The sequence below is a fragment of the Aythya ferina genome (assembly GCF_964211825.1).
Source record: "Aythya ferina genome assembly, chromosome: Z".
Classification (NCBI taxonomy): domain Eukaryota; kingdom Metazoa; phylum Chordata; class Aves; order Anseriformes; family Anatidae; genus Aythya; species Aythya ferina.
Genome location: NC_140299.1, coordinates 13,890,340 through 13,917,917, shown reverse-complemented (window position 1 = coordinate 13,917,917; position 27,578 = coordinate 13,890,340). Strand labels below are relative to the sequence as shown.

Below are 27,578 nucleotides of genomic sequence, written 5' to 3'. Positions count from 1 at the left end.
TGATGGATCTTTTGGTTGTTGTGGTGGTGGTTTTGTTTTGTTTTGTTTGTTCTGTACTAGGGTCAAAATTAAGCTTTGTGGTGTCCTTTGTGAAGAGAAGATCTTCACACATGGCAGTTGATATAATTGTGTTAGGGACATGTGTCTGTGGTGCAGGAAACCTTACATTGCCTGACTGGAACACAGAGTTTGATGCTGGAAAAACCTTAGGTGCTACAGGCTGAAGTGCTCACTAATGCAGCAGCCTTATTCTTGTGTAAGGGAAGATTTAAACTGTCCTGTGTAAATACTAAGGTTTGCTTTGTTTTTGATTAGAAATGTTTATCTCATCCTGGGAAACTTTTCCTGATAACACCCCTGAAGATACATGTGTGTTGCTGAGGAAATGTTGACTATCAGTTTGTTGCTGTATTCCAGTGAAGACAGGTGTTAATGAATTCCTGTCTCAGCCTGTGAATACATGGCATCATGTTAAATGTTACCTTTCCTATGAGAACAGCAACAGGACACGAGGGAACGGCATGGAGCTGGGACAGGGAAGGGTCAGGCTTCATGTTAGGGAAAGGTTCTGCACCCAAAGGGTGGTCGGGCACTGGGACAGGCTCCCTAGGGCAGTGGGCACAGCACCGAGCTGCTGAAGTTCAAGAAGTGTTTGGACAATGCTCTCAGACATATGGTTTGGGTTTTGGGTGATCCTGTGTGGAGCCAGGAGTTGGATTCAATGACCCTGTGAGTCCCTTCTAACTTGGAATATTCTGTGGTTCTATGATTCTGAATTCTTATGTGATGTCCCTCTAAAGCTATTCTCCTGAGAGTAGATAATACTTACATCAACTTGAAATCAGTGGGCTGCATGTGCTTTCTAGATTCAGAAGATAATACTAATGATAACGTTAATAACCAATACCCAAAGTTCAAACAGGGCTTTGTTAGGGAAAAAAAAAAAAAAAAAGAATTAAAAAAAAAAAAAGAAAAAAGAGAGAAAGTAATTTTGCTGACACCTTTCCATGTGAGGCCACAACCACACTATTGCTTTCACAGAACTGCACCTGGGCTGACTTCAGTGTACTTGTGTGGGTACAGATGGTCAGCCCCACAAAGTCCGTTGAAGGCTCAGTGTCCCCAGTGCTCTGAATTCTTCTAAGGAGATTTCAAGCCATGGTGGGAGAAAGGAAAGGAAAGTGTACTGAATCAAGGAGGAAAGAATACATGCAAAACAATTCTCACAGTTTATGGTTTAGGTTGTAGTAGTGGCTGCAATCCCTTTTGAGGTTCTGTCCCAATATATGTTGTGTACCCTGATGGTGACATGGCTATTTGAGTTGGATAAGACATCAAAAGAGAATAGAGGAATTAAAATTGGAAGTGTGAAGTACAACAAAAATAGCACAGCACTGTTGGCAAAGTAATTAACGAACAAGCACTGCTTCCGCAGACAGTTAGCGTTTAACTGTTTTTGCAAAGCCCCTTATAACCAACCAATTGTTGCCCTTATTTTATGGCAAGATAAAAAAAAAAAAAAAAAAAAAAAAAACTTCCAATGTTATAAAGAATAGGGGATTTTTTTATCACAGGATGTCACTGCTGTTTACAGTAGAATCAGTACTTAAAAGGTCAATGGAGGTTTTTCTTCCTTTACTTCAGTGCTAGATTGGATAAAGTTACACAACAGCTCAGTCATAAGGTGTATGGGGATAAAATGAATTGTAATTTGAGATAAATAATCTGTTCAGATGGTACTAAAACTAGGTGATATCAAACAATGCAGCTTTGGATGGAGTAGTAGTAGTGACGTGTAATGATGTGATGCCTCTGTTTGCACATGGGAACTATAGCATGTCATAACACCTTGTACAACTCAGGGAAGTGTCAAAAGATCAGAATCTCATGATAATTATGTGCAAGTTAATGTCTGGATTTTGATATACCTAGTTAAAATGTTGAATTCTGAACTATACCAAAAATATTTACTAACGTAAGAATATACACGGGATGTTAAGACCTTCAAGACCTTTTCCCTAGTCTTTTCTTAGATTTCATATTGTTAACGTCTACTGTTATTGATCCATCATAGATTTACCTGAAAACTATGGAAGTGAACTTGAAATTATGATCATACAGGTCTGCCATGAATGTAACTTTGCTAGATCTGCTTGGAATAAAAAATAATAATAATTAAAAAAAAAAATCTACAAAATTTGGACTACTAGTTGCATGTAGTTTATAGTGGAAACTAAGTTAAAAACACTCCAGCTTTCCTCTAAGGACATTTTCTCTTGCTGTCTCTGTAAATGCAAAGGATTCTTTCAGCAGCATTTAACTGAAATATATTAAATGGCCAAGAAACAGAAGAATCAATTTTTGAAGTTCATAGATCATGGATCTTCACCTAAATGTCTCACTTTTTGTTTGTGACACTTTATGTGGTATACTCATTACCTTTCATATGATTAGACTGTGGTAAATTAACAGTAAGATATAGACAGTATATATCATAGTATGAATGACAAGCATATAATTGTGTTTTTCTCATGTATGCACTTAAAGTTTATGTATGCATTCTGGAGTCATTTCTGCAGTTAACTGTGCTAAATCTTATAGAATCAGTTATAATCTATAATTATTCCTGAGCTGAGACTTCAGTATCTAAGATGCATAATTTAAGATTCTGAGGATAAACCAATGCAGCTATTGATTCTGTTGAGGAAACGTAATGATCACTTAATAACAATTCCAAATACACGTTAACAGTATGATTCAAATTGGTTTTAAGTCATTTCTGTTTTGAATCAAAGTATATACCTAATATATACTCTGAATTGGTGTGGAAATTGCTAAGGACTTAATGAAACTAAATGATGCATTGTGATGAATTAGAATCCAGTGTCCACCCTCAAACAGGGTCAGTGCTGGGTGAGCTCAACACAATGCCTTTAGGATTATACCACATACAGAAAAAAAAAGTCTTTATGAAAGAGTATTCAGAATACCACTTATAAAGGACAACTGCTAAGGAAACAAGAAAAAGACAGATAGAATGTCTTTTATCATAGAAAGTGTCAAAGAAAATGGAAACTGATAGGCAGAAAAACAGTAAAACCAATGGAACTAAGCAATTCTCTTTAAGTTATGTGTTTTTTTTTTTTTTTCAGTTTTGAAATCTTTTTGTTTCCTAGACCTATTTGGTTCACATGAGAAAACACTTTTGATGAACCTTCATCATTTGGTTGCATTATGTAGGTAATGGTAGACAAGTTACTATGCTGTAACAAAGTCAGGAGTATTCTGAAACATGGCTGTATCCCAGAAAAGCATGAGAATATAAAATATGTTAACAATTTTAAGTGATAGAATGATATGAACTGGCTGGAAGTTCCCTCACTTATTAAGTTGGTATGTATTTTGCTCAAAATCTACTTTACAACTAATAGTAACAATTAAGTGTATCTAAAATATCACATTAATTCATAGGCAGCTTTATGGTAAAACTGGAAATAGAGACTTTTTTTTTTCCCAGATATACAAAAATATGCATGTGATCATGAAGCTTTGGACACGTCTCTGAAACAATTATTGGAAAATGTGTTTTGAAGCGTAAAGTTCTCACATCTAGCTAGACCTAAACAACTGTTTTGTATTCCATTTACAAGAACATTTGGCATATACTTCTCATATCTTTGAACTCTGACACGTTCTGAAGTTTGTCTTTGGGCTGGAAAGTCTTAATTTCACTGTATTGTTTTATTATTTCCCTGGACATTTGCAGATGTAAGCATATGTAGTATGTTCCATTCTATCCTGTATCCATTCTAGACCTGTTTTGGTTGACATGAAGAAATGTTTTCTACGAACCTTCATCATTTGATCATATTATGTAAGTCACAGTGCACAACTTAATCATAACTTAACTTTATCATAAAAGTTTGATTTTCTGCGCCACTGACCACTTCTGAGCTTTGAGTTAAGTTTTTCAGAACAACTTTCTCAAAAGCACAGAATACGTTTCCTAGTTCCATCGTAGAGAAATATTTGGTTTCCAGTACATGGCACAGGGCTGATTAGTATTATTTCTCTTTTCTTTTTTTTTTTTTTTTTTTTGGAACATTGGTTGTAGCACTCAGAGGGAGAATTGGGGTCAAATATGCTTTTCTACAAGCTTTTATTATAAAATATATATATATATATATATATCAGCCATAAAGCAGTTAGCAAGCTACGTGCTGTTGTGAGAGTACTTAACAGCGGTTGATATGGATTTTATTAAATACCCAGTTTTAAAAGTGTTTTGGATTATCTAAGTATCCTTCTACATATGAAAAAGAAAAAGAAAAAAAGAAAAAAGAAAAAAAAAAAAAGTGTAGTGTGTGTCTTTTTTTTTTTCCCCTTCCATGAGAAATATCTTAATTAGGAAATAGCGTTTAACTCTGGCTAAAATTTGGTCTCTGTAAGGAACAGGAATTGAGTAGTTTTTTTGTGTACATGTGAAAAAGTTTTTGGTAATGTCTACAGTTATTCTTCTGAGCAATAATTTGTTCCATCTTGCCTGTCTACCACACTTCTAAATTCCCCCAATGGTGAAGTCACTGATAGGATGATGAACTGAATAGGATGAACTGAATCTTAGTCCAAGCCCAATGTAAGGCCACGCAGACAAGAAGCACCTGTTACTTCAAGCAGCTGCTTAAGATGAAAGCAGCTGTTAATGTTTAAGGTGAGTGATAGATTCTGCAGTCCAGTTCTGCCAAATGGTATACTCCAGAATATCAGTGTCGCAGAAAAGCACATAGATCTCCTACTTTCTCTCAGATATTGCCAGGTTGGAGGTTTCACAAACTGATGTCTGGCATAGGGGACTATATCTGACTAATAGCGATTCTATAGCTTCATTTGAAAATGTCCATCATTATATATTAATCCAGCAATGGATTAACCTCGGCTAGCTGCCAGGTGCCCACCCAGATGCTCTCTCAACCTCAGCAGAACAAGGGGAGAAAATGAGACGGAAGAGTTTATGGACTAAGATAATAGCAATTAGATTGCTCACCAGTTACTGTCACAAGCAAAACAGAATCAGCATGAGGAAGATTAATTGAATTTACTGCCAATTAAAAATAGTGTAGGATAGTAAGGAAAAAAAAAAAAAAAAAAAAAAGCTAAAAACCTTTTCCAACCAACTTTCTTTCCAGGCTCAACTTCATTCCTGACTCTCCTACCTCCTCTCCACCCTGGACAGTGCAGGGGGATTGGGAATGGGAAATGGGGAATGAAAACTGCAGTCAGTCCCTGATGCTTTGTTTCCACCACTCCCTCACGGTCCCTCTCTGTCCCTGCTCCCCGTGGGGTCCCTCCCATGGGATGCCATCCTTCCCGAACTGAGCCTGTGGGGGCTGCCCACAGGCAGCAGCTCTCCAAGCACTGCTCCCACACGGCTCTGTACCACGGGGTCCATCCATGCCCCAGGAGCAAACTGCTCCAGCAGTGCCGCTCCCACAGGTGGGTGGCAGCTCCCCCCAGACCCCCTGCTCCTGTGTGGGCTCCTCTCCATGGGCTGCAGCTCCAGCTGCAGCTCCGGCTCCTTCAGGGGCTCTCCATGGGCCACAGCATAGATACTTGTTCCAACATAGTGTTCCATGGACTGTAGGAGAACAGACTGCTCCACCATGGTCTTCTCCATATGGGCTGCAAGAGGACCTTCTCCCCTCTTTTTTCATAGACATTGGTGTCAGATGAGCTGTTTCTCTCACATTTTTCTTCATCCTCTCACTGCTGCTGCACAATATTTTTTTACCCTTTCCTAAATATGTTATCATAGAGGTTACACAAGTATTGCTGATGGACTCAACTTTGGCCAGTGGTGGATTCCTTTTTGAGTTGGCTGGAATAGGTTGTCTTTGACACAGGATAGCTCCTAGACTCTTCTTAGAGAGGCTATACCTGTAGCCCCCACCAAAATGTTGTTATGTAAACAAAATACAAAGCTTTCTTCTTATTGTTTCATATTTGTCCTTCTAAAGGCACACAGAAAACTTTTTACTAAGACTATCAATTTTTACTGCCAAGCATTTTCTTTTTATTAAATATTCTCTCAAGATCACAGAGAAAAGAGAAAAGAAAGGAAAAAGAAATTTAATAGTTTTGTATTAAAAACAAGTCAAACAGAAGACTCAGATTTTACATTTTTATGATATACTTTTGCAAATCTACTTTCACTTTAAAAAACAACATGAACTTTTTTTCTTCTCAAATTTTCAGAAAAAGATCCTTTAGCATTTAATCAGATGAAGAATCATAGAATCATAGAATCATAGAATATCCTGAGTTGGAAGGGACCCTTAAGGATCATCAAGTCCAACTCTTGACACTGCACAGGTCTACCCAAAAATTCAGACCATGTGACTAAGTGCACAGTCCAATCTCTTCTTAAATTCAGACAGGCTCGGTGCAGTGACCACTTCCCTGGGGAGCCTGTTCCAGTGTGCAACCACCCTCTCTGTGAAGAACCCCCTCCTGATGTCAAGCCTAAATTTTCTCTGCCTCAGCTTAACCCCGTTCCCGCGGGTCCTGTCACTGGTGTTAATGGAGAATGTGACTGTCTACATTTAATGCAAAATTATATACAGCCTTTCATTAAAATTGGCATGAGATCTTTTCTTGAGTGATACAGGCTTACAAACATACATAGCTCATATTTTGAAAGATGGTTACTTCTCATGCTTCAAATCTTCCATCTCCAATTTGAGATATCTCCGGTATCTTACATTTTTGAAAGATAATTTTCATCAAGTTTTTTATATCTGGATTCTGAAAATCATATTAATTTAAAGTTTATGTAGTCATCCAAATATTTAATTGTAGGAATCAGCTAGTCATTCTCAAATACTTTGATAATAATTATTGAATTCTAAAGTAATAATTCAGTACTGATAAAGATAAACAAAAATAGAAGCATTTCATAGTAAAGATGTTAGGAAGCTTTGTAAGTGATATTCCAACAATTTGTATCCTAAAGGATTCATTTTATTAAAGAACATTTTTGATGTCATTAATTTCCACCCAAAACTCAACCTTCCTGAAATGTATGCATTTGAAATGATAATATTCCTTGTTTGCAGATCTTGAAGGGAAAATGTGCAAAAATCCCTGTCTTTGAATGTGAGGTTTTGTAGCATGGGAATTTTTTATGCAACTGATTCATTACATAGACAATTGGTATCTATATTCCTGTGACTATTTTTTAAATAGAACTGAATACTATATATGATGTAATCATTTTCACATTGAACAATGGGTTGATGAAATTGTTAACCCTTCATCAGTTGTTTATTTGGAAAATAAGTAGTTATATTTTAAGTAAAAATTTTTTTCTAGCACATTTTCTTTTACTTGCCTTTGCATCCAAGTATTTCAAATATGAGTGGCTTACTGAAGATTTATTTTATACTATTGCTATTTTATGTCCTTCATCTCTGAATACTTCTCATAGTTTTTGATTTTATTTTTTTCCTGCATAAGAAATGCCATCTATATGATATAAAAATAACTGGCTCAGGTTTGTAAATATTTCTCATTAAAATCATATGAAGAGTTTAAAAGTAACCATGAAAGGTTTTTCATCAAGCAGCAAAAAGTTTAACCTACAGTTCAAAGGAGAATCAACTTTGGTTCCCCTTTAGATAAGGAAATGCTTCTGCATAAGATTACACATCGGTTGTTTGAAATCACTTTCCTTATGCCAGTCAGCTCTGCCCAGAAAAAGCATTCTGAATATCTAACCTCATATTTAGTCTCCAGAAGGCTCAGTCCTCCAAGCTTTTATGTAGCATAGTGCTTCAAGTGAAGCCTGAAGGTTTTCTTTTGTAAGACAGCATTAATGTTTAACACCTGTTCAAATATCAACTTTAAATGTAGATTTTTCTGGTGTTGTTTATATTTCACCTGTTTGTCTCTACATGCTCATATAGAATGGGATATATCATCTACCAGGTATGTGGTCTGAGATTTAGTAAGTCTCTGTCATTTTGAGAATATTAGAATAGGTATCGTATTATCTGAAAAAAATAAAAATAAATAAATAAATAAATAAATAAATAAAACTTGAAAACTTGAAGTAGTCTGTGCATCTGCTCTGGAAACACAATTTACCAATTGAGATCAATGAGATGTTCTCCTTGAAAAAAATGGACAAATTCTGTTCTGATCATGTTGTTCGTGATGTATGAGCAAGTATCAGCAAAGTTATCTTAAAATAGATGGAGATCAGTGCTAGGTATCCATTTTTCCCTTTTCCCTTCCTCCAGAATTCCCCTTTTGTGGAGGTGATTTCCATTGTATAAAGCTGAAAAAGCACCCTCACCATCTGGTGGGAAGAAAGTCAGGGGAGCTGAGGAGAACAAAAAAAAAAAAAAAAAAAAAAAAAGGAAGAAACAATTGTACCCAGGCATTCATTTAAGATGGACCTGGACTCAGGGAGGACAATAACCAAAACTGTTCTGTGGTCCTCATTTTCAGGGCGTGAGCAGTGTCTCCAGTAATCTTGGTGTCTCCACTGTTAGATCATATCTGACACTGACAACAGCACATCAAAAACACTGAGTTCAGTAATGTTGCAAGTGTACCTGTTTACTCTGAGCACCTCCAAAGCAGCATAATTTTGAAACCTGAAACAATGGCTTGTATCTAAATGAATATGCAAGTTAGGGAAGCAGAGCAAAGAACAGCTCTCTGCAGATTATGAATAAAGTAGGAAGTGGGTGATCAGCTGCTGCAAATGTTGTTGCAGGTTCTTAGTAAATTCTCCGTAAGACCCAGAAAGCTTCCCAGATCTTGCATGTAGAAATGGTGACGTGTTTTGCAGTAAAATTGAAAAACAATATTGCACTTGAAAAATAGATTAAAAGTATTTTGTTTTATAAAATAAATGTTTCATTCAAAATGCAAAACTTTTGACCAGCAGTATAACTGCTTGAAAAATCCCAAAGTCCTTTTTCATTTAAGAAAAAAAAAAAAAATCATTAATTTGAGTGGTGTAAAATTCCACGCATTTTTCTTGCAGAATGCGTGGAGTCTCCTTGCAGTAGCTGATATTGTCATGTTTTCTTTAAATTAATAAAGCCAGAGGAGGGTGACACCTCGTCAGCAGCTCACTACATCAGGCGTCAAGGGGAACAAAGTCTTTACAAAGGATGTATTCTAGACTAGAGAAAGAGAAAGATGATCTGTTTGTTAGGATATGAAGTGGAAAAAAAAATACTCATTTTTTTCCCCTGTTGAGGAAAAAGAGAATTTTGCCTTGCTAGGAAAGGCATTTTCTTTAGTATATATATGACTATGTTTATGGTGAAGTAGGTGCAATGAGAGTGAACTTGAAATTGAAGTTATTGTAGTGTACATGTAGTTTCAGTTTTGTTTCAACTAGAAATCTCTGGATTGAGGCAATAAATGGGCTCGATACTACAGCCTGATTCCTTCAGTATAATTCAGAGTTAAGTCCTTGTAGTTAAGGTTACAAAAGCTACCTGGACATTATTCTGGGCAACCTGCCTTAGGTTTCCCTGCTGAGTCCCTTCCAACCTCAGCCAGTCTGTGATTCTGTGAAGAAAATGGAGGCCGGGCTAATGCATTTGAAAGAGATTGCATTGCTGAGGAAATACTTCAGCTAACTGTTCTCAGCTAAGTGGAATTTCTTAAGCATTAATGACTTTGGGAACAGGTATGCATTACTGTTACACTCTAGCCAAGGTGTGAAAAAAATATGAACAGCTGAAGCCAGGTCATCACTTGCCAAACTGGGATAACTTCCTACTGCATGGGTGATGATCAGAACTATTATTTCTCATTGTTGCCAATTAATAACTTAGTGCCAAAGAATCACATACTATTGTAATACAGACTTTATCAGCAATTTATGCCTTCAACCAATAGGTGTTGAACTGCAGATGTGAGTGATTAAACATGTGTTTTGTTGTTGTTTGACTGCTTCTGTTCTGGTCAGTTTGATAATTAGATACTGTTCTTCATCTGTGTGCCAATCTCTCATCCAGGAAATGAGACATCCTGGTATATAGGGAGACAATAAATAAAGACATGTCAGTTCAGCTTTGTCAGCACTGGAGCCTATATCATCATTGTACATGAGTACCATTTATCTTATGAATCTGAAAAGGACTGGGAAAAACTGGTCCTTGCTGAAATACAGATTCCCATTAGATTTCTGTCCCACCTCTGTGCTGCATGTTGCATGCATGGTAGGGACTCTAGGCACTGCTAGAATTTCCCTCCAGGGTCTGCTACTCATTTCTGGTATTGGTACCTCAAAACTGAGTAAGGCAGTATTTCAGAACAGTCACAGAATATTTTTAACAAGGTGAGAATGGATGTGTTTTGTTTGTTTTTAATTCTGCCTTGAAACTTCTATATGTCTACATAGAGTTTATCTGTTCCAAGTGGCTGGGTTTGTTTGTTTCTTTGTTTGCCCTGTTTTCCTGTTTGCCTAGTTTCTCTTTGAGTTAACACAGGAAAAGTGTGGAAGTTACTGAGAACCGTTATATTCGGGTTGCTTTTTTCTGAGTTTCTTGAATATAGATTATCTGGACATGAAGTGACTGTGGGTTCTTTCTCTAGATGTGGTGTTAGCTACTGAAAGTGTATCAGTATTTCTCACAAGCCGGCAATAGCAAGAGTCAAAGTTGCAAATTTTACATCAAAACAAATTCAGTGTCCTGAACTTCCCAATGAACAAACACTCCGCAGGAACGCAGGTCTGGGTCTGGTAGTCTGGGGACTACATGTATAGAAGTTGTTTGTGAAGGCTCCTCAGGCACACAGGAGAACTGCTTACAATGTTTTGTGCACAGTTCTGGTGTGAGTGCTAAAGCTCTAAGGATGATTAAAGAAAGTTAGTATCACAATTAGCAGAAATATCTGTTACTCTATGAACAGTTTGTATGGCAGGTTTCTCTTAGCTACTTTACAGCTGCACAGGTTTTGAGGAACTCCTTTCTTTTCACCAATTCTTTCAGTTCTTTGTTAAAAAGTTCAGTTTCTCCACCTGTTTCTTCAGTGCCAAACAGCATGTTAAAAAAAAAAAAAATGAGACCCAAGAAAAGAGAAGAGGCTATTTGGAAACTGAACCGGTAGTGGCGAAAGCTACCTTGCAGTGACGGTCTGTCACACTGTTTCTGGTGGTGAGAGTCCTTTGGTTACATGTGAAGCCAAAATGTAGTTTCGATTTATTTTCTCATTCTGAGTGTCCAGAGCTGACTTCAGTTCCACTACCAGCGTTCCCAGGCACTCAGAGCAGCAAGCCTACAAGACACAAGAAGCAGGAACTGGGATCAAAATGAAATGCTCAGTTAAAACAAGAAACAAAACACTACTGAAACATCATGATAGCTGTGTCTCTGTGAGCCTGATTATAACAGCCTTTCCATACTGAATGTTGCCTTCCTATCTAACTCAGCCCATTATTTTCAGTATGAGAATTAAAACATTTTACACCCACAGAAGTCTCAGTTAGTGTAAGTGAAGGTAATTACACCTCTAAAGGCAGGCAAGAATCAGTTCTATAGTTGGGGAAAAAAAAAAAAAAAAAAAAAAAAAAAAAAAAAAAAAAAAAAAAAACAGAGAGAGAGAGAGAAAAAAAAAAAAAGGAAAAAAGGACAGAAAAAAATGTTTCCATTATCATGATGATCATTCAGTTATTGCTAGATTCCAGCAATGTACATAGATAGAAAGGGACAGGTTGTTCAGCCTTTATACTTAAAAATAAGGACTTAATCTAAAATGCATCTGTTGTTCTTTCCTGGCTCTGTTTCCTATCATTTGGATTTGGCTTTTAAGAGACAATAGATGAGAGAAGTATTATGCACAGGGACTTGGGCAGAATTTTTGGTTTAGTCCTATTACATAATCACAATCAATAATACTGTATGATGATATAATGCATGCATGCTATCATGCATGCGATTTTTGTGCACATGTGCAACACTGTATTATGGCACCACAAATATATCCATGGATAAGCTGATTTGGGATTCACTACTAAAACACAAAAATTTGAGAGTAAAATTAATACCAGTTAACATGGCTTTTATGAAAACATAATAGCCTTTTATTTCTGCCTTCATTCCTTGGTTAGAATCTGCTTGAAATAATTCTGCTGCAAACAAATGCTTAGATTGTCAGTGCTATTCATCTTTATCAGGGAGTTTGAAGCATTAAGAGATTATAGCTGATAAAGTCTGGATGAATAAAGACTCTGAAGAGTTAAATAAGAACATGCACTCCTCAGAGATCAGATACAAGGAGGACATGATCATTTGTAATCTTGGCCCAATTAAACAATTAAACAGTGTTTGACTTTATGCAAATGCAAATATTCATGTAGTAAAAGAAATGGAAATCATACCTGCAAAATGTGGTAATGTAATGCCTTGGAAAATAAAATAAAATAAAATAAAAACACCAGAGAGGATAAACATCTTTACAGTTAAGTAAGGAAAATGTTGTGGCAGAAAGATCTAATGCACAATGATTTTGAGACTGTAACCCTAATTTTTTGGAATTTCACCTTTAAGAAGCCTTCATACAGTTATATAGTTTTTGCTAATGGTCCTTAGTTTGATATTCATCTGTTTGCACTTCCAAAACAGGAACACTAGAAAGTGCTTCCTTAAAGTTACCAGCTTTTAAGCACATTTCTTCTTGCCTTCTGCACCATGGAAATAATGGGGAGAGGGAAAAAAAAAAAAAAAAGAAAAAAAAAAAAACCTCTCATCTTTGCCTAAGACTCAGGTTTTCTTGCTATTGTTGTTTTGATTTCCCTCAGTCTTATCTTTGACAAAACAACCTCAATTTGTTCAATGTCTCCTGTAATTTGTGTTTTCTGAACCTCTAACTGTTCTCTGTACCTCTAACCATTCTTTCTGTTCTTTGGGTTCTCTCCAGCTAGCACACATTATCGCTGCTATAAGCCTCCTCAGTGAAAGGATTATTTCACATTATTTTGGGGCTAGCTTTTTTAATAAAATTATACTTTTGTCATTAAAGTTTTATGATCTCACATATTTAATCTCATCATCTCTTAAATATTAATGGACTGATTCTGGGCTACAAACATTTTTTAAAAATACCAAAGGATTCACTTGTGTAATCAGCAGTATTGGGACTTTTAGTATGTTGCTGTTTAAATAATGGTGGAACTTAACTCATTTCAAAATTACTAAAATTACTGTCATTGGCCTGTACATTGATGAGTTGCTCCAGGAAGCCATGAAGCCCATTTATCCATGAACTTTTGCATTCCTTGTTAGTTAGTAGAAAAATGTGACGTGCAAGAAGATATTCTAAGCTATTGATTCCTCTTCTTCTCTGGACCCCAAGGATCCCTTCTTTAGTTTCTTCATATCCAGGTTGACCCACTCAGTGCATGTTACATTTATCTATCTTCCTTATATTTATCCACAGGGTTCAGACTGCTTTCTTTCTCTCTTTTATGCAGGCTGGATACTGGCCTAAGGAGCACAGCAAGCACATAAAGTTAAATGTCAGGAACTTTCAATAACTGGAGGATACCTGCTTTCTTAGGTCTTGCAGGGCTGACATGTTGACCAAGTACCTTCCTGGAGTAGGGAGAACTAGTAGTCTGGAGCTAGTTGCCCATAGCTGGTTGCTATGGTATCTCCAGCCTTGGAAACAGAAAAGTCAGGTGGCCAAGGCTTTGAGATCCTTAAGCTAGTGACCCTGCTTAGAACATGAATTTAGGCTAAGTGGCCTCTAATGGTCCCTCCCTGCCTAGGTTGTTCAAGGATTCTGTGATTTTTGCCAGTGTATTCTGACTACAGTGTAGTTACATGGGGACAAGGAGAGGAGAAATCAATAGAATATAAATTATTTGAAATTTTTTAACATAAGGAAACCACATTCATATTAGGAGGCTTCTAAAATCAGAGTAGCTAGAGTCTGGGAGGTTATCAGGAAGTACTATTCATAAAGGCTTTCCCAGCTCCAAGCAGCAATGTCTGCTGCCATTGGAAACAGGGTACAAGACCAGTTCAGTTTGTTCTGGTATTCTGTGCTTAAAAACAAAGAAAACCAACCTAGCATAGCAACTTCCCTACCACATTCACGTCTCCTAAGTAATTTAAGGACATAAGAATAACTCCTGTTCCTGTATTCTGCCTCAAACAGTGATCTGAAGTGGAGAAATGGGGCACAAACTATTTATTTGTCCTGTGTTTTATTGTTTAGCAGAATAGGCTTCATGCTCCTCGTTGTGTCTCATTATATTGTTAAAATAGCAACAACGACACCATCCTGAAAGGGGCAGGTAATGGGATTCTTATTATTTCATTTTATTTTTTGCACTTGCTTACATCATGAATAAATTAAAGATTCTGTTTATAAAGGTTATGAAAGGAGAATCTGCACAAGATGTCGTAGCATTGAAAATCAGACAACCAATCAGCTAAAGAAAGATCTTTAATAGTCTTACTAACTTTCAGGCTGGGTATTAAGCATTACTAAATATTTTTAGTTCAGTGTTTGAGACACTTTTTTTTCCAATGCTTTGAAGATTTTTTTCTTGACAAGATTTTGATCTTCAGTACACAGGTGTGAACTTGAAAAAAGCTCCAGAAGACAATGGGGTTCTTTTTGATTCTTATTGGTTTAACTGAACTGTGAATTTGCTTTTTTCTTGTGCTCTCCTCTTCCTTAGACTTTATTGTACTTTGCTGCATACAAATGGGGATGATCCCTTCTGGGTAGCTTAACAATAATTTAAATACAATTGTGGGCTTGACAACATGGCATCCAGACAGTGATTTCATTTGACTGTGTGTGAATAACTTTTCTGAATGTGAACTTTCAAAGCAATAGTTAACATGGTTTTGGTTGTGGCTTCTACATGGGGCATGAATTCAGTGCAGCACAAATGCACGCCAGCCTACTCAAGTAATTATGACTTTTATGTTTCTGGTGCAGTGCATCATCTTGTTTTTAAGACTGCACCTGTTTGTTGAGGGTGTAGCTTCTCAAATTGCCACTTTTCTAGTATGGGCTTGCTAGTGTAGAATATTAAGTCCAGCCTTTTACAACTTACATTACAAATCTATTTGAAGTTGTAGTGATAGCTTTACAGCTTTTAATAAATGCCAAAATGCCTGTTGCTTTCTCATCTCCTCCCTTTAAACTTTGTATCTGTGCAAGGAGAACTCCAGCAAGACTGCACTGCTCATGTGACACTTTGCAGCTGATCTCTGCAAGAAAACTGTAGAACTGAATGATAATGTGAAAGCACAAGAACTTATACACTGGATGAATTGTGGTTGTTTTTTTTTCTTGTTTGTTTTTGGTTTTTTTTTGCCCATTTTCTCTCCTCTCCTCTCCTCTCCTCTCCTCTCCTCTCCTCTCCTCTCCTCTCCTCTCCTCTCCTCTCCTCTCCTCTCCTCTCCTCTCCTCTCCTCTCCTCTCCTCTCCTCTCCTCTCCTCTCCTCTCCTCTCCTCTCCTCTCCTCTCCTCTCCTCTCCTCTCCTCTCCTCTCCTCTCCTCTCCTCTCCTCTCCTCTCCTCTCCTTTCCTCTCCTCTCCTCTCAAGGCCTGCTATAGGCAGTAAATTCTTTTAGGCAGATCCTCACTCCTATAGTACAATAAAGCACCAAGTATACCTAAGAAACAGATTCACAAAATATATTTGCTTTAGACAGTGTGCAATAGTGATATTTTATCCTAATACTTCATGTAATCAGTGAGGTTTTTATTTTCTATCTGTCTTGAGCTATTTGCTTGATTAATTATTCTGTCCTGCTTTTGTTGTTATTTTTTCAGGCTCTAAAAATGAAGGTTTTAAGCAGCCAGCACTCTCCTCAGCAGCCGTCTCACCACCTGCACCTCCACCATACTCTGCTATGCAGTTGCCACCTCCTCCACCAGCCCTTCACCCTTCCTTGCAGGCCCCAGCAGCTCCCAGCCTGCCTCCCAGGAACATCAAGCCCAGCTCTGAAATGATGTAAGTGAGCATAAAACATGAGATCTTTCATTTTCTCTCATTTTTCCACCTGTTACTGTGCTCATGCTGTAACCTGTGAAGACCATCCAGCAGATTTCTGGGCGCAGTGAGCTCCCATGCTGCTGTGCTTGTCCTGCTCTTTCCCTGGCCTGTTTGGATATGTTTTTTATTAGCCTAGATTACTCAGTCATTTCTCTAAATAGTCTTATCTGTAGGTACACTTTTTCTGCCTTGTTGGTGAGGGGATAAAGGATGGAGTAGACAGATACCCATTTGGGTTTTATACTCCAAAGGAGTACAAAGATTTCTTACTTTTGCAGAAACCCATTTGTATCAGTAGCTGAACCTTTTCCCTGCATTTTTCTTGCTGAGAAGGGGTCAGGAGGGTCAGGCCTTCCAGCTGATACCCCGCTTTGCAGCCTTGCAAGCCTGAGGAACTGAGCTCAGCGCTGGTTGCGAAACCGCACCACGGGATGCGGCGTGGCCTGCTGTGACAATATTAGAAGCCGCTGTCACACACCGGGCTCCTTTCTCTGCCCTTCTCCGAAAAACCTCGTGCACATCGGGAACCCTCCAGCGGCGGAGGGCTGCAAGCGCTTCGGTCTAGTGTGAAAGCTGGCCGGAAACAAGCTACATAAATAAAAAGATAAACACCGAGCCTCCCTCCAGCCAGCAACAGAAGGACAAGGAGAATATACCACAGCGGGCAGGGGCGAGGTGCAGCCCGACAGCCAACATGCGACAGGCGACACCCGCTCGTCCCAGCCGCGCTCGCCGCCCCCTCTAGCGGCCGCGGCTCCCCGGCGGCAGCCCCCGGCCCGATGGTCGCCCTGTGCGGTCCGTGCCCCCATCCCACCTCACAGCACCCCTCCGGCGAGGGCAGGCGGCCTGGGGGTTCTTTTAACCGCTACAAAGGCTTTGGAAGTGAGAGGTCGCTGGAAATTGCCGTGTGCAGTCACAGGTCCCTAAACTGCCATCCCTTTCTTCGACTTCTTCCTTCTCTGGGTTTTTTCCATCCAGCACCAGAGCCATTTCACCTGGCCTAACCTTATGCTGACATTTCTCTTGCCCCTTGTATAGACTTCAAGCTGTACAAGTCAAGGAGCACATCTTAGAGCTACATTTAGCATTGTACAAAAGCCTGACTTTCCTCTCGTGCACTGTGTGAGGAGCCTGCCTGCACCTGCAAAGATGGTTATAAAACCCAACTCTTGCCAGTCGGTAGGCCCACCTGGCCAATATATATTTCATACTCCACACATCACCATGGTGTCTGAGTGCCTTTGGCTCCATTTCTCCCTTTACACTCATGATCAAGGTGCCTCCATGTGAAAAACCTACTCACAGTCAGGAAGAGATATTCACGGGTACTTAAGGAGCATATAGGGCTCGACAGAGCACCCAACCATTCTATGAAATAACTGAAAGAAAAAAGAAAAAAGAAAAAAAAAAAAAAAAAAAAAAAGGCAAAAAAGCACCAGAAAAATGGTAAATGAAAATGTAGTCATAAAACCGTCTAGAGGTTTCACATGTTCCCTTTTTCATACTTGCAGAAGTCCAGACAACGAAGAAAATTATGATGATGTGGAATTTGTTTCACAGAGTAAGATGGGTACGTTCTGAAGCTGTAAGCATATTGTATTTATAAGATAAGCAAAAGCATATTGTGTTCGTGAGTGTGTTGTGCAACTAATTATGCTGGTACTGCAGTTTTATGGGTTAAGAAGGTTGTCTCATAACACTAATTGCTTTATAATTAATATGACAGACTCTCAGGAACTGCTTTAAATATCTCCCTTCCCTTCTCCTGCACCCCCCCCCCCCCCCCCCCCCTTTCTTTTTCTTGTTGTAAATATACTGGGATTGTAAATTAACAGATTTAAGATTCTGAACCAAATGAATGCTGTTCTTTCGGAGCTGAAGTTGTGTGCTCTGGCAAAACAGGCACTGTTTTATACGTGATTAAAAAACTAATAATAATTTCCTGATTGTGCTTTTAGTTGGCTTTGTGATCTGCCTTCAATAGGAGTCAGAGAGTTGCTATGTTGTACCAGGAGCTGCCAGAGAAGCAGATTGTGACACAAAGGATTTCAGTCTGCCTTCTGATCTCTCCTTGGGAGGCACTGGTCTGTGCCAGGCACAGTATGCATCGCTTAGCGTGCTGACCATCCTGTTGTACAACAATGTGGGCCATGGAGCTGAAACTGTTCCTGAGCTCTTGCTTACCTAATTTACCAGCAGAGGAAGTAGCAGATTTAGAGGTGTTTTTTTTTTTTTTTTTTTTTTTTTTTTTTCCTGCAAACCGGGGCAGAGGCTCCCTTAAAGAAAAGCCTTTGGCCACCTTATTCAGCTGTGGAGCTGGTGCAAGCAAGTTCTTTGTGGTCTGCCCAGACTGATTTGTTTTGTTTCTTTTGTTTGTTTGTTTGTTTTTAACAATGATTTTCTTGAATAAGTAGTTTTTTGGTTTTGTTTTTGTTTTTAACAAATAGCATAGGTGGGTTTATCAATGAATCATTAAAACAATTTTTCCCTTTCAAACATACATGGTGAAATGTGCTATGTTATAAGAAGCATGTGAAGTGAAGTGTTTGTACCAGGTATTTCTAGTTTACAGAATATTGTAAAAGCAACCTGGAAAAGCTCTGATTTTTCTCTTTCATATCCTCATTGAATGCTAGAGCCTACATGTATTTCTTGTTAACACTAATAGTGTTGTTAGCAGTTTGTAAATAGTTAATGCTATAATGAACCAGGTTTTGTACAATAAAAATTTAATATCCTTTTTTTTTTTTTTTTTCATATAGGTCCTGGAAATACAGAGGCAGTAAGTGATAAACTTATCCTTTCCAGTACAAACTGACAAATTTAGTAAAATCACTTTAATGCGTTAGAAAATTAATTGCAGAATGAATCCAGCATGTTAGCAATAAATTGTAGAAACACTTATTGTGAAGGACAGAAATAAAACCGGGTAAGCTGAGCAAACTGGAACTAATTATGAAAGCTGGCTAAGCACCAAAACTGGGTTTCAAACACAAAACAAAACTATTTCTTCTGACATTTCATTTCATTTCACTGAGATTTTCCAGAAACAAGGGCTCTGTTCTATTCTAGCAATAAAACACTTGTTTCAATTAAGCACACATTTGTGTTGGTGTCTGTAAGCACCTGGCTGTACTAGGACTAAAACAGTCTCTGAGACCTTAATCTGAATCTCATTTAGATCTCTAGCATTCCAGTTTAACTACTGCTAACCCTGGCGCCTTCATCATGGCAGTACAATCATCAGTGCAGATAAAGACTTTCCAGGACTAACACTGCAATTAAAACATCCCCCTTATGGATTAAGCAACACGTTAGTGTGACGGGACTTTAAAGCAGTGGTATTATAAAAGCAAGGATGGGGCAGGAAAGGAGAAAAATAATGGGTTTGAATAATGTAGTAATTTGATTTTGGAAGATTAAATGAATTTGTATTTACATCTTGCTGTAAATGTTTTTATATAATTTGTATGAAATGTGCATAGTCCATTTTCTTCATGCCTTTCCAAATGTATATAGGCCATTGAAAACTGAAATTTTCTTGCAGGGCCAAGGAAGTGATGGAGAGACGTATGAAGACATAAATGAAATCAGGTAGAAATTTTAAATCCTGTAGCCTATTGTATCTTTATTACCAAAAGACTGCTAGCAAAAGTACCTCACCTGGCACAAAAGTGTGATTCCACTACAGCCCCTGCCAAGCATTATTGTGTTCATTCATTTCACCTAAAGAAAATCAGGTTGTTCACCAGTTATTTCCCACTTAGATCTGATGTGCCCTGGGGTGGAAAAACTCCTGTAATAAAATCATGTGATTAGTGTGATCTAGTTAACAGATGAGTCTGATTTCTGATCTAAGGTACATGTGTGAATCACTGTTTGGAATTACAGCCTAGGAGCAAAAGTAAGTTTGGCCCCTAGATACCACGGTCACAGACAGATTCTTTTGTTGTGGTTGCTTTTCTTGCTTTCTACATAAATATACCTACAACTCCTATAAGTGACCAGATGTACAGGTCTCATGGCTTACGTCCCCTGGCATATCTGCAGAGCCAAAGTAAGAGTTCTGCTGTCTCTAACTTAACGTTAGCCCCTCACTTAATGGAGTCACTCTCCCCACTAATGTCTGGAGTTATGGGATTCATTGTGTGACATGATCCAAATAAATCCTCTACATTGGAATAAATAGTCTAAAGTTCCTACACCAGAATACCTTGTTTCACAAGTAGAATGACTTTTAGCAGTAATTTAATTTGGAATTCCCTGTCATAGATAATTTTAAAACTATATAATTAAAACAAGTGTTCCTCATTCAGTCTGTATTTTTATTTATAGATTTTTTTCTTTTTTTTAATTTGAGCATATCTGTTTAGCAAAAATACCAAAAAAGGAAAAGAGAGCCTCACTCAGTCAGTTCCATAGGGTCTGTAAAGAATAGCTCTCCCAGTAAAACTGCTGGCAGCAACTTACAAAGCTGTAGCTATAGTCCTAATTACTTCCCATGGCCCACATCTCAGTACCATCCACGATGCAAGTCATGACAGGTGATGTACCCTGGTGTTGGGCAGACTTACAGAGCAGTGCGGAAGACTGATCACCATTTTGTGTAGACCACTGGAAAGTCTTTCAGTTAGGTTTAAAAAAGCAGTCCAGTGATAACTCAGGTTTTGGGTCAGGCTTCATCAACCACTGATAGTCTGGTTAAGTATTTAGCAGCTGCAGATAGTGCCACAACACCTAGATTGCTACCAGTTTGCCAGCTTGCTTACCAAAATTAGCTCAGATGTGTTTGGACATGCACATGCAGAGCCAGTCTCCGTTTCTGGCATACTGTCCTCTTGAAAACAGTTGCTTTAAATTATGTATGTAATATTAGAGAAAGGGCTGCTTCCTCTGTCTGTTGTAGCCACATTTGGGTTTAAACATGTATCTTAGGTTTCACTGGGAGAAGCCATTTTCTATCACGTGTAGTTTTTTATTAACCTTCAATAAGAAAGATCTAGTGAGATTTGCTTCACTGCTATAATGAGTCTTGGCAATGCTCTTCTAGACCATCAAGAGAAAAAGAAAAGAAATGGGACAAGGAAGAAAAGAAGAGAATGGACCAAGAGAAGAAAGAACAAAAGGAAAAAGAAAAGAAAGAGCAGGAAATAAGGAAGAAGTTCAAAGTAAGATTTTTGTTTTGTAATCTGGGCAAAGATGTGTAAGAAGTATTATTTAGCATTGTTTAGCTCAAAATACACTTTTCAGCTGTCTGCAGAACTATTTATTATGCTTGGTAGGTCAAGCACCTGGATAAATCCTGAGGAAACATAAATCTACCCTGTTATGTTTGGCAGTACAAAGACTGAAGTTAGTACTGGGAATAAGGAAATTTTTTCAATGCTTATATAATTTTTGCTAAAATGCCTTCCCATTTTCTTTTGATTAAAAATAAAATAAAATAAAATAAAACATTTTACTGTTTAAAACACATTTCTTTCACTAGAATACTCTTAAAAGCCCTTTATAAAACTGTGAACTGGGACAAATATACTTCATGTTATATACAACCATATCTAGCCCTTAAGAGATTTCAACATTAAATTGCAACTCATTGCCCTTGCCTTCCTTTAGTCTGGGACTTCCAGACTAAATAGGGAGGAATGGAATAGGATACATTTATAGGGGAGCTATAGTCACTGAAAAAGCCTAGGTGCTTAATAATGTGCCAGTTGTTTCTCCTTTATATCATTTTTATGTAACTGGTGGTCAACATGCTCCTGCAGTTTACAAAACTGCTAGTCAGTCATTTTCTGCTAACTGCTGCCTGTTCTTGATGTTCTTGCTGTTCTCCTTTCAGTTTCATTGTATGTAGCTGGTGGCTCTGTTTTTAAGCCCATCTATTTTGCCCCATACACAATAAAGCCATTGTGATTCTCCCATATCGTGGCCTTAGGATGCTGAGATGAAGAGCAAATATTAAAGGAAAATACTAATAGTTAATAGTGGTTTAGCTGGTGCTTGTCAGGGGGTTGTCCCCATGTCGACTTTTCAGGCCACTCCCCTAAGTGTACGCACTAGCACACTGGAAGCTTTTAGACTGCAGACTGCTCTCTTGTGGATGTTAAAGTGTTGTTATTCTTAAATGCAAACAAATGTGTTTAAGCCATATTTTCTTTCTAGTTGACACCTATGTAGGGATGGATACTCTGCAAGACTGCATATACATTAAAGCCACAGAAGTTAAAATCCAAAGAACTTTCTTCTTAACATGTACTAAAGATCTCAAGCAGAATCCTGAATTCTAACAGGGCCATCATCTCTTTAGGGGAACTTTTAGGATCATTTATAGAGCATACTTGTAAGCACAGAACATTATGTGAAAGACTTGTTTATCTTAATAAACACTTATTCATATGAGTAGTTCTACTGGAACTATGTGGGGCTGCCCACTGGAATCAAACACAAATCTGATCTGTGAAGAAATTAGCCTGTTGGTTTTAGTCTTCATATTTCTGTGTTTCTGTCACTCCTTCAGCTACTTTGTTGCTATGCTGTTACCTTTTCTTTTCAAAGCCAGTTTAAATTAATAGTTGGGAAGTTGGGAATAGGAGTAATGTCTCTTTTTCTCGAGTATTTAAATGTTAATCAAACAAGTTATACAACTATCATTGTAGTTATATTACTTTTTACCTGAACATTTAGGAAAGAACTCAATTTTTCCACATCAGTGACTTCTTTTGCTGCTTCTTCTCTGCAGTTAACAGGACCCATCCAAGTCCTTCATCAGGCACGAGCTCGTGTTGACAGCAAGGGAGGGAAGAATGAGCTGACTGTCAAACAGGGGGATCAGATTGAAATCATTCGCCTCACAGACAACCCAGAAGGAAAGTGGCTGGGCAGGATAAAAGGATGTTGTAAGTTCTGCTCCTTCACTGTGTTTCTGAATGTTTTCACTATTATACAGTGAACATGTGTGTGCATGCAGTGTTACAGCAGAGTAGCCTTAACAAGACTTAGTCACTGGCCACCAAAGCAAATAATTACCGCAACTAATCCAGCTGTCCTTAGCTGGCATGCAGGGCTCAGTTCATAGTTATTGTACAACATTATGTAACATCAACAGGCACTTGAATAAGTTAAGAAAAATGAGAGGTAATTCCATGTTATCTTTTAAATTAACATCGGAATTTGGCCCTGTGGATATAATGAAGTTGGCTTTTTCATAGCATTTTATTATAAATAAAATGGATGTGCCTAAAATAAGGTCTTGTTTTAAGTGTTTTGGGGCTTATCACTGATTTTTAGACTTTTTTTGTCTGAAATCTAAAATCTTTCTCTACTTTTATAAATGACCCCTATGGCAGTGAATCCATGCTGATGATCTATCTCCTGGTTTATAGCAAAGATATTAAAAGACTGATACATAAAATCAACAAAAGTCACTAAAATCAGTAAAAGTTATTAGAAGCAGTAGCTAAAATTTTGAAGAAAACAAAAGGACAACTTCAGTAAGAGTTCATACATGCATAACTGGACAATACCAGCTGAGCACTTTCTTTAATGTCTTCTAATATCCAGTGCTATAAATATCTTCCATATGGGGAGAGGATGAGAGAGCAGGGACTGCCTAGCTGCTCTGCTGCAAAAGTTCCTCCTGAGCCAGTACACTCAGGAGTATAACCAGTTCTCTTTGGTGAAGTTCCAGGGACAAGGGGACAGTTTGTCTACCAACTCAAAGTACAATCCATGCAAAAAAAAAAAAAGGTCTCTCCCTCCTCATGGCCTGTGAGAATCTTTGTCCTGTCCTGCTCCTTGCAGCCTGCACAGGAAATTCTTCATCTGTAGCAGAGAAGTAAATAAAGATGAAGTTAACTTGACACCAGCTGAAGAGGGTTTGGGTAGAGATCTGAGACATCTGAGATTTGTACATATGTGGGCAGATAGAGACTCAAGCTGAGGCTGCTTCGCATGACACTTTTTTTTTTTAATGTTTTCAAATCCAAATTTGAACATTTTTTAATGTTTTCAAATTTTTAATGTTTTAAAGTCCAATACAATTCAATCACACTGATTCTGAACCTTTGGTTAAACTATTTCCTTTATTTCAGGCTTTAAAACTTTCTTTGCTTAATTACATGGTTTCTTCCATTTAGATGGTTACATTAAAACAACCGTGGTGGAGATTGATTATGATTCTTTAAAAACAAAGCAAAAAGCTGCTGTGAAACAACCAGAGAATGACCAAGAAGTATATGATGATGTTGGAGAACAGGACAGTATTAGCAGGTATGTAAAAGGAACACATTAAAGGGAACCAATGAATCACCCCATTCAGCCTGGAAAGGAGAAGTTTTACAACAACAAAGTAGACTGTTGTGGAAAAAAAAAAAAAAAAAAAAAAAAGTCATTTATATGAGAAACATGTAACTGAGCTAATAATGTATTCTGGAGTCTAGCATCTATAAGCACTCATCCTCAGGAAGAATCCATGCTATCCATACTACAGCATCACAACCCAAAAGAGAACAAGACACAAAATGTGCAGGACTCACAAATCACCTACAGGAAGTACAAGTTTCTCTCCTCCCTCTCTTTCCTTTGTTTGTCTCTCAAAGTCACATATTGCATTTCATAATGTGTAAGAATAAAAGACTCTAGAAGCACTCATTGTGCTGGGAGACCCTTTCTCACCCTCACTGGTCTCAAACTATGAGCCTTACTACCTCTGTCCCTCTGAAGATAAGGGATTTCCGGAAGAGTTACTGGAATGGTGCTTAGGAAGAGACTGTGGCTTATGTCGTTAGTCTTCTCTATAAAAACAAACAAACAAAAACTATCAACCCCCCTGAGATGGGTATGAGATATACTTTTGACTTCATCAGAGTCATAGCATGGGTTGGGTTGGATGGGACACTTAAGGATCTCTTGTTCCAGCCTCTCTGCCATGGACAGGGACATCTTCCACAAGATCAAGTTCCTCTACAGAGCACCCTCCCATGCATTTGTGATGCAGTGCTACATTGCAGCCTCTCTACTTCAATGTGCCATATTTTTAATGTCAAAGGGATCTGCAGCTAGGAAAATGCCATCTGCAGCAGATATCAAATTTACTGGCAAGGGAATATATGTGTGCTCTTGTGACAGGAGCTGAGGCTACCACATGACCCAACAAGAAGGTAGTGCCTTTGTTACCTGGCCTCACATAAAAGTCTGCCTCTGTCACATGATGCAGAAAAACAGCACTCATTCCCCATCACATGTCCTGATGTGCAGACTCATATGCTAGTATTCAGATAAGAGATTTGCATAAAGGTATAGAGGATTTCAATGTTATGTTGCAACTCCCAGTCATTACACCTGGCTTTAGTGCTTCCCAGAACCTTAGCTCAGAGATATGGCTGGAACACAGGGACCACAGCTGTCTTCTTGTTGTTGGGTGCAGATGATCCTCAGCTGCTAGGACATCCCTGTGAGTTCTAGAAACAGCACTTAGGAAGATGTGCATTTGGGGTGACATTCTTTAGGTAACAAGTATGTTCATACATCTGATATTTTTGTAGGCTGCTGATTAACATTTTCCCTCACCATGCAATGGTCTCAAGCTGTGGTAATGATAGCCAGAAGAATTACTTCAGTTATTCTAGGTTTTAGATAATCTAAGCATTAGGCATTCATTGCAGAAATATCTCTGGCCAATCCATTTCACTATGGCAAGCATTACAGTTAACAACCTCAGAGCAAGGAATGTAGGAATATCCCTTGAATTCAAAAGCAAACAAGAATACTTACACTGGTTCTTATAACACAACAGGTCAAGGAACTTGGATGGATGAATAAATGTCTCAGATTCATTAAATCCTTTAAGTTGTATTTTGACATTTTTATCTTCTCCAGAGATTAATAGCATTCTGTTCAGTTCATGAGCATAAATTGTTAGAAGGTATGAAATGCATCAAGATGTTTTGAAACCACTGTAAGAATGCCATACTATAAAAAGCCTCTTGACCAAACAGTGCTATCTCATTATTAGTGCTATTGTTAATATTACAAATTTAATAAATGACTAGGTCTGCTGCATTTCAGGAGTTGTTGGCACTAGAGTTTAACAAATATCTTGCTTTGATGTATAAGTTTAAGAAAGTCTTTGACCTGGAAATACTCCTAGTTCCTATGAGCCTAAGAAGTTATTTACAGTTACTGTTAGAACATCAGGCTAATATGGAATCCTTGAAATGTTAGAAACGTGTAGTCAGGGGTTTAAAGTACCACCTGGTAAAAGACAGTTGAACAATAAGTTCATTTGCTTACCGTTTCATCTCACAAAAATTGCCTCATAAGTTATGAATCTAAAGGGAGTGGATGCACTCTCAAGTATTTATTCATATGTCAGGTTATTTTTTAATTTCATCAAGTTCAATTACATGACCTCCTGAGATCCCTTCCAACCTGAATTTTCCTATGGTCATAAGTTATCTTTCATGTTTAGTTTAGCAATATCTATATAAAAAAATAAAATACTTTCTAAATACAGTTAATCATTAATAGTTTTAGACATTGGTTTGCATCTTCCTTAAATCAAGATAAAATATCATAAATTCCCAGTAGTGCCAATTATCAACAATTAGGGCAAAATATTCTGCTCATACAAAAATATGCACATCTATTGGCTTCAACTACGTGTTGATTTATGCAAATTTCCTTCAGAGCTTCACTTCAAATACACTGTGTCACTTTTGCTTTTGCATTAATTATAGAGAATATTGATAATTCCCCCTTTTGAATTATTGTGGATAGTATTTTATAATATTTTTCTTCTGTTTTGTAATGAACTATTTCCAAGGATAACAACAGGGTACTTTTCCTGAATTCCTTTACCTGACTCTGCTAAAAATTAATTCCTCCTCATCTCAGAGATAATTCACTCACTAATTTGATGACACATTTTCTTTAGCATTAGTGAGAGTGCAACTACTATATGACTGTAAGAAATCAATGTGTGTGGTGAAGGCAGAGTGAAAAAAAAAATAGAACTGGCACATTTAGTTGTTGCCAACATAGAACATACAAGCCTGTGCCTGAGCTTTCAGCACAGAATTAGTAGTGCTCAGCTGGCAATATAGACAAGTGCCAAAGACAGTGTTTAGAACTAAGACACACAAAAGCATGTTTGTTTTTTTGTTGTTGTTGTTGTTGTTTGTTTGTTTTTGTTTTCCAAAAAATGACTGTTTTTCTCTATCTCTTCTGTTTGTTTTTCCAGTCAGAGTGGTGGTCGAAATGGAGCTGGAAGTAAGTTTTACATGCACTTTTGTGGGTATTTCTTTCTGTGTACCACTTACCTTCAAATCCAGACTTCTGCAGCTTCCAAATAATGCAGTAATTATCCAGAAGCATGCTAAACATTAGCTAACAGACAACAAACAAGGAATTATGGTGGCCAGCTACACTTTCTTTTTACCTATATGATCCACTTGGGATGAAAAGGTTTTGTCTTCTCATACTGTTTATTGGAAGCATGCCAGATTAAAGATCATTACGATTATTTATTT

At 37.8% G+C, this 27,578-nt stretch overlaps 1 protein-coding gene across 3 annotated transcripts in view; it reads left to right on the top strand.

Moving 5' to 3' along the window:
• FYB1 (FYN binding protein 1) overlaps positions 1–27,578 on the top strand; it is a 66,393-nt gene that overhangs the window by 28,360 nt on the left and 10,455 nt on the right. For all 3 annotated transcript variants that reach the window (XM_084504690.1, XM_084504688.1, XM_084504689.1), the window contains exons 3-10: positions 15,825–16,005; positions 17,559–17,617; positions 18,810–18,829; positions 19,595–19,641; positions 21,098–21,215; positions 22,790–22,946; positions 24,186–24,318; positions 27,290–27,318. In XM_084504690.1, the coding sequence (XP_084360816.1) occupies positions 15,825–16,005; positions 17,559–17,617; positions 18,810–18,829; positions 19,595–19,641; positions 21,098–21,215; positions 22,790–22,946; positions 24,186–24,318; positions 27,290–27,318 (744 nt within the window). The remainder of the gene's footprint in view (positions 1–15,824; positions 16,006–17,558; positions 17,618–18,809; positions 18,830–19,594; positions 19,642–21,097; positions 21,216–22,789; positions 22,947–24,185; positions 24,319–27,289; positions 27,319–27,578) is intronic.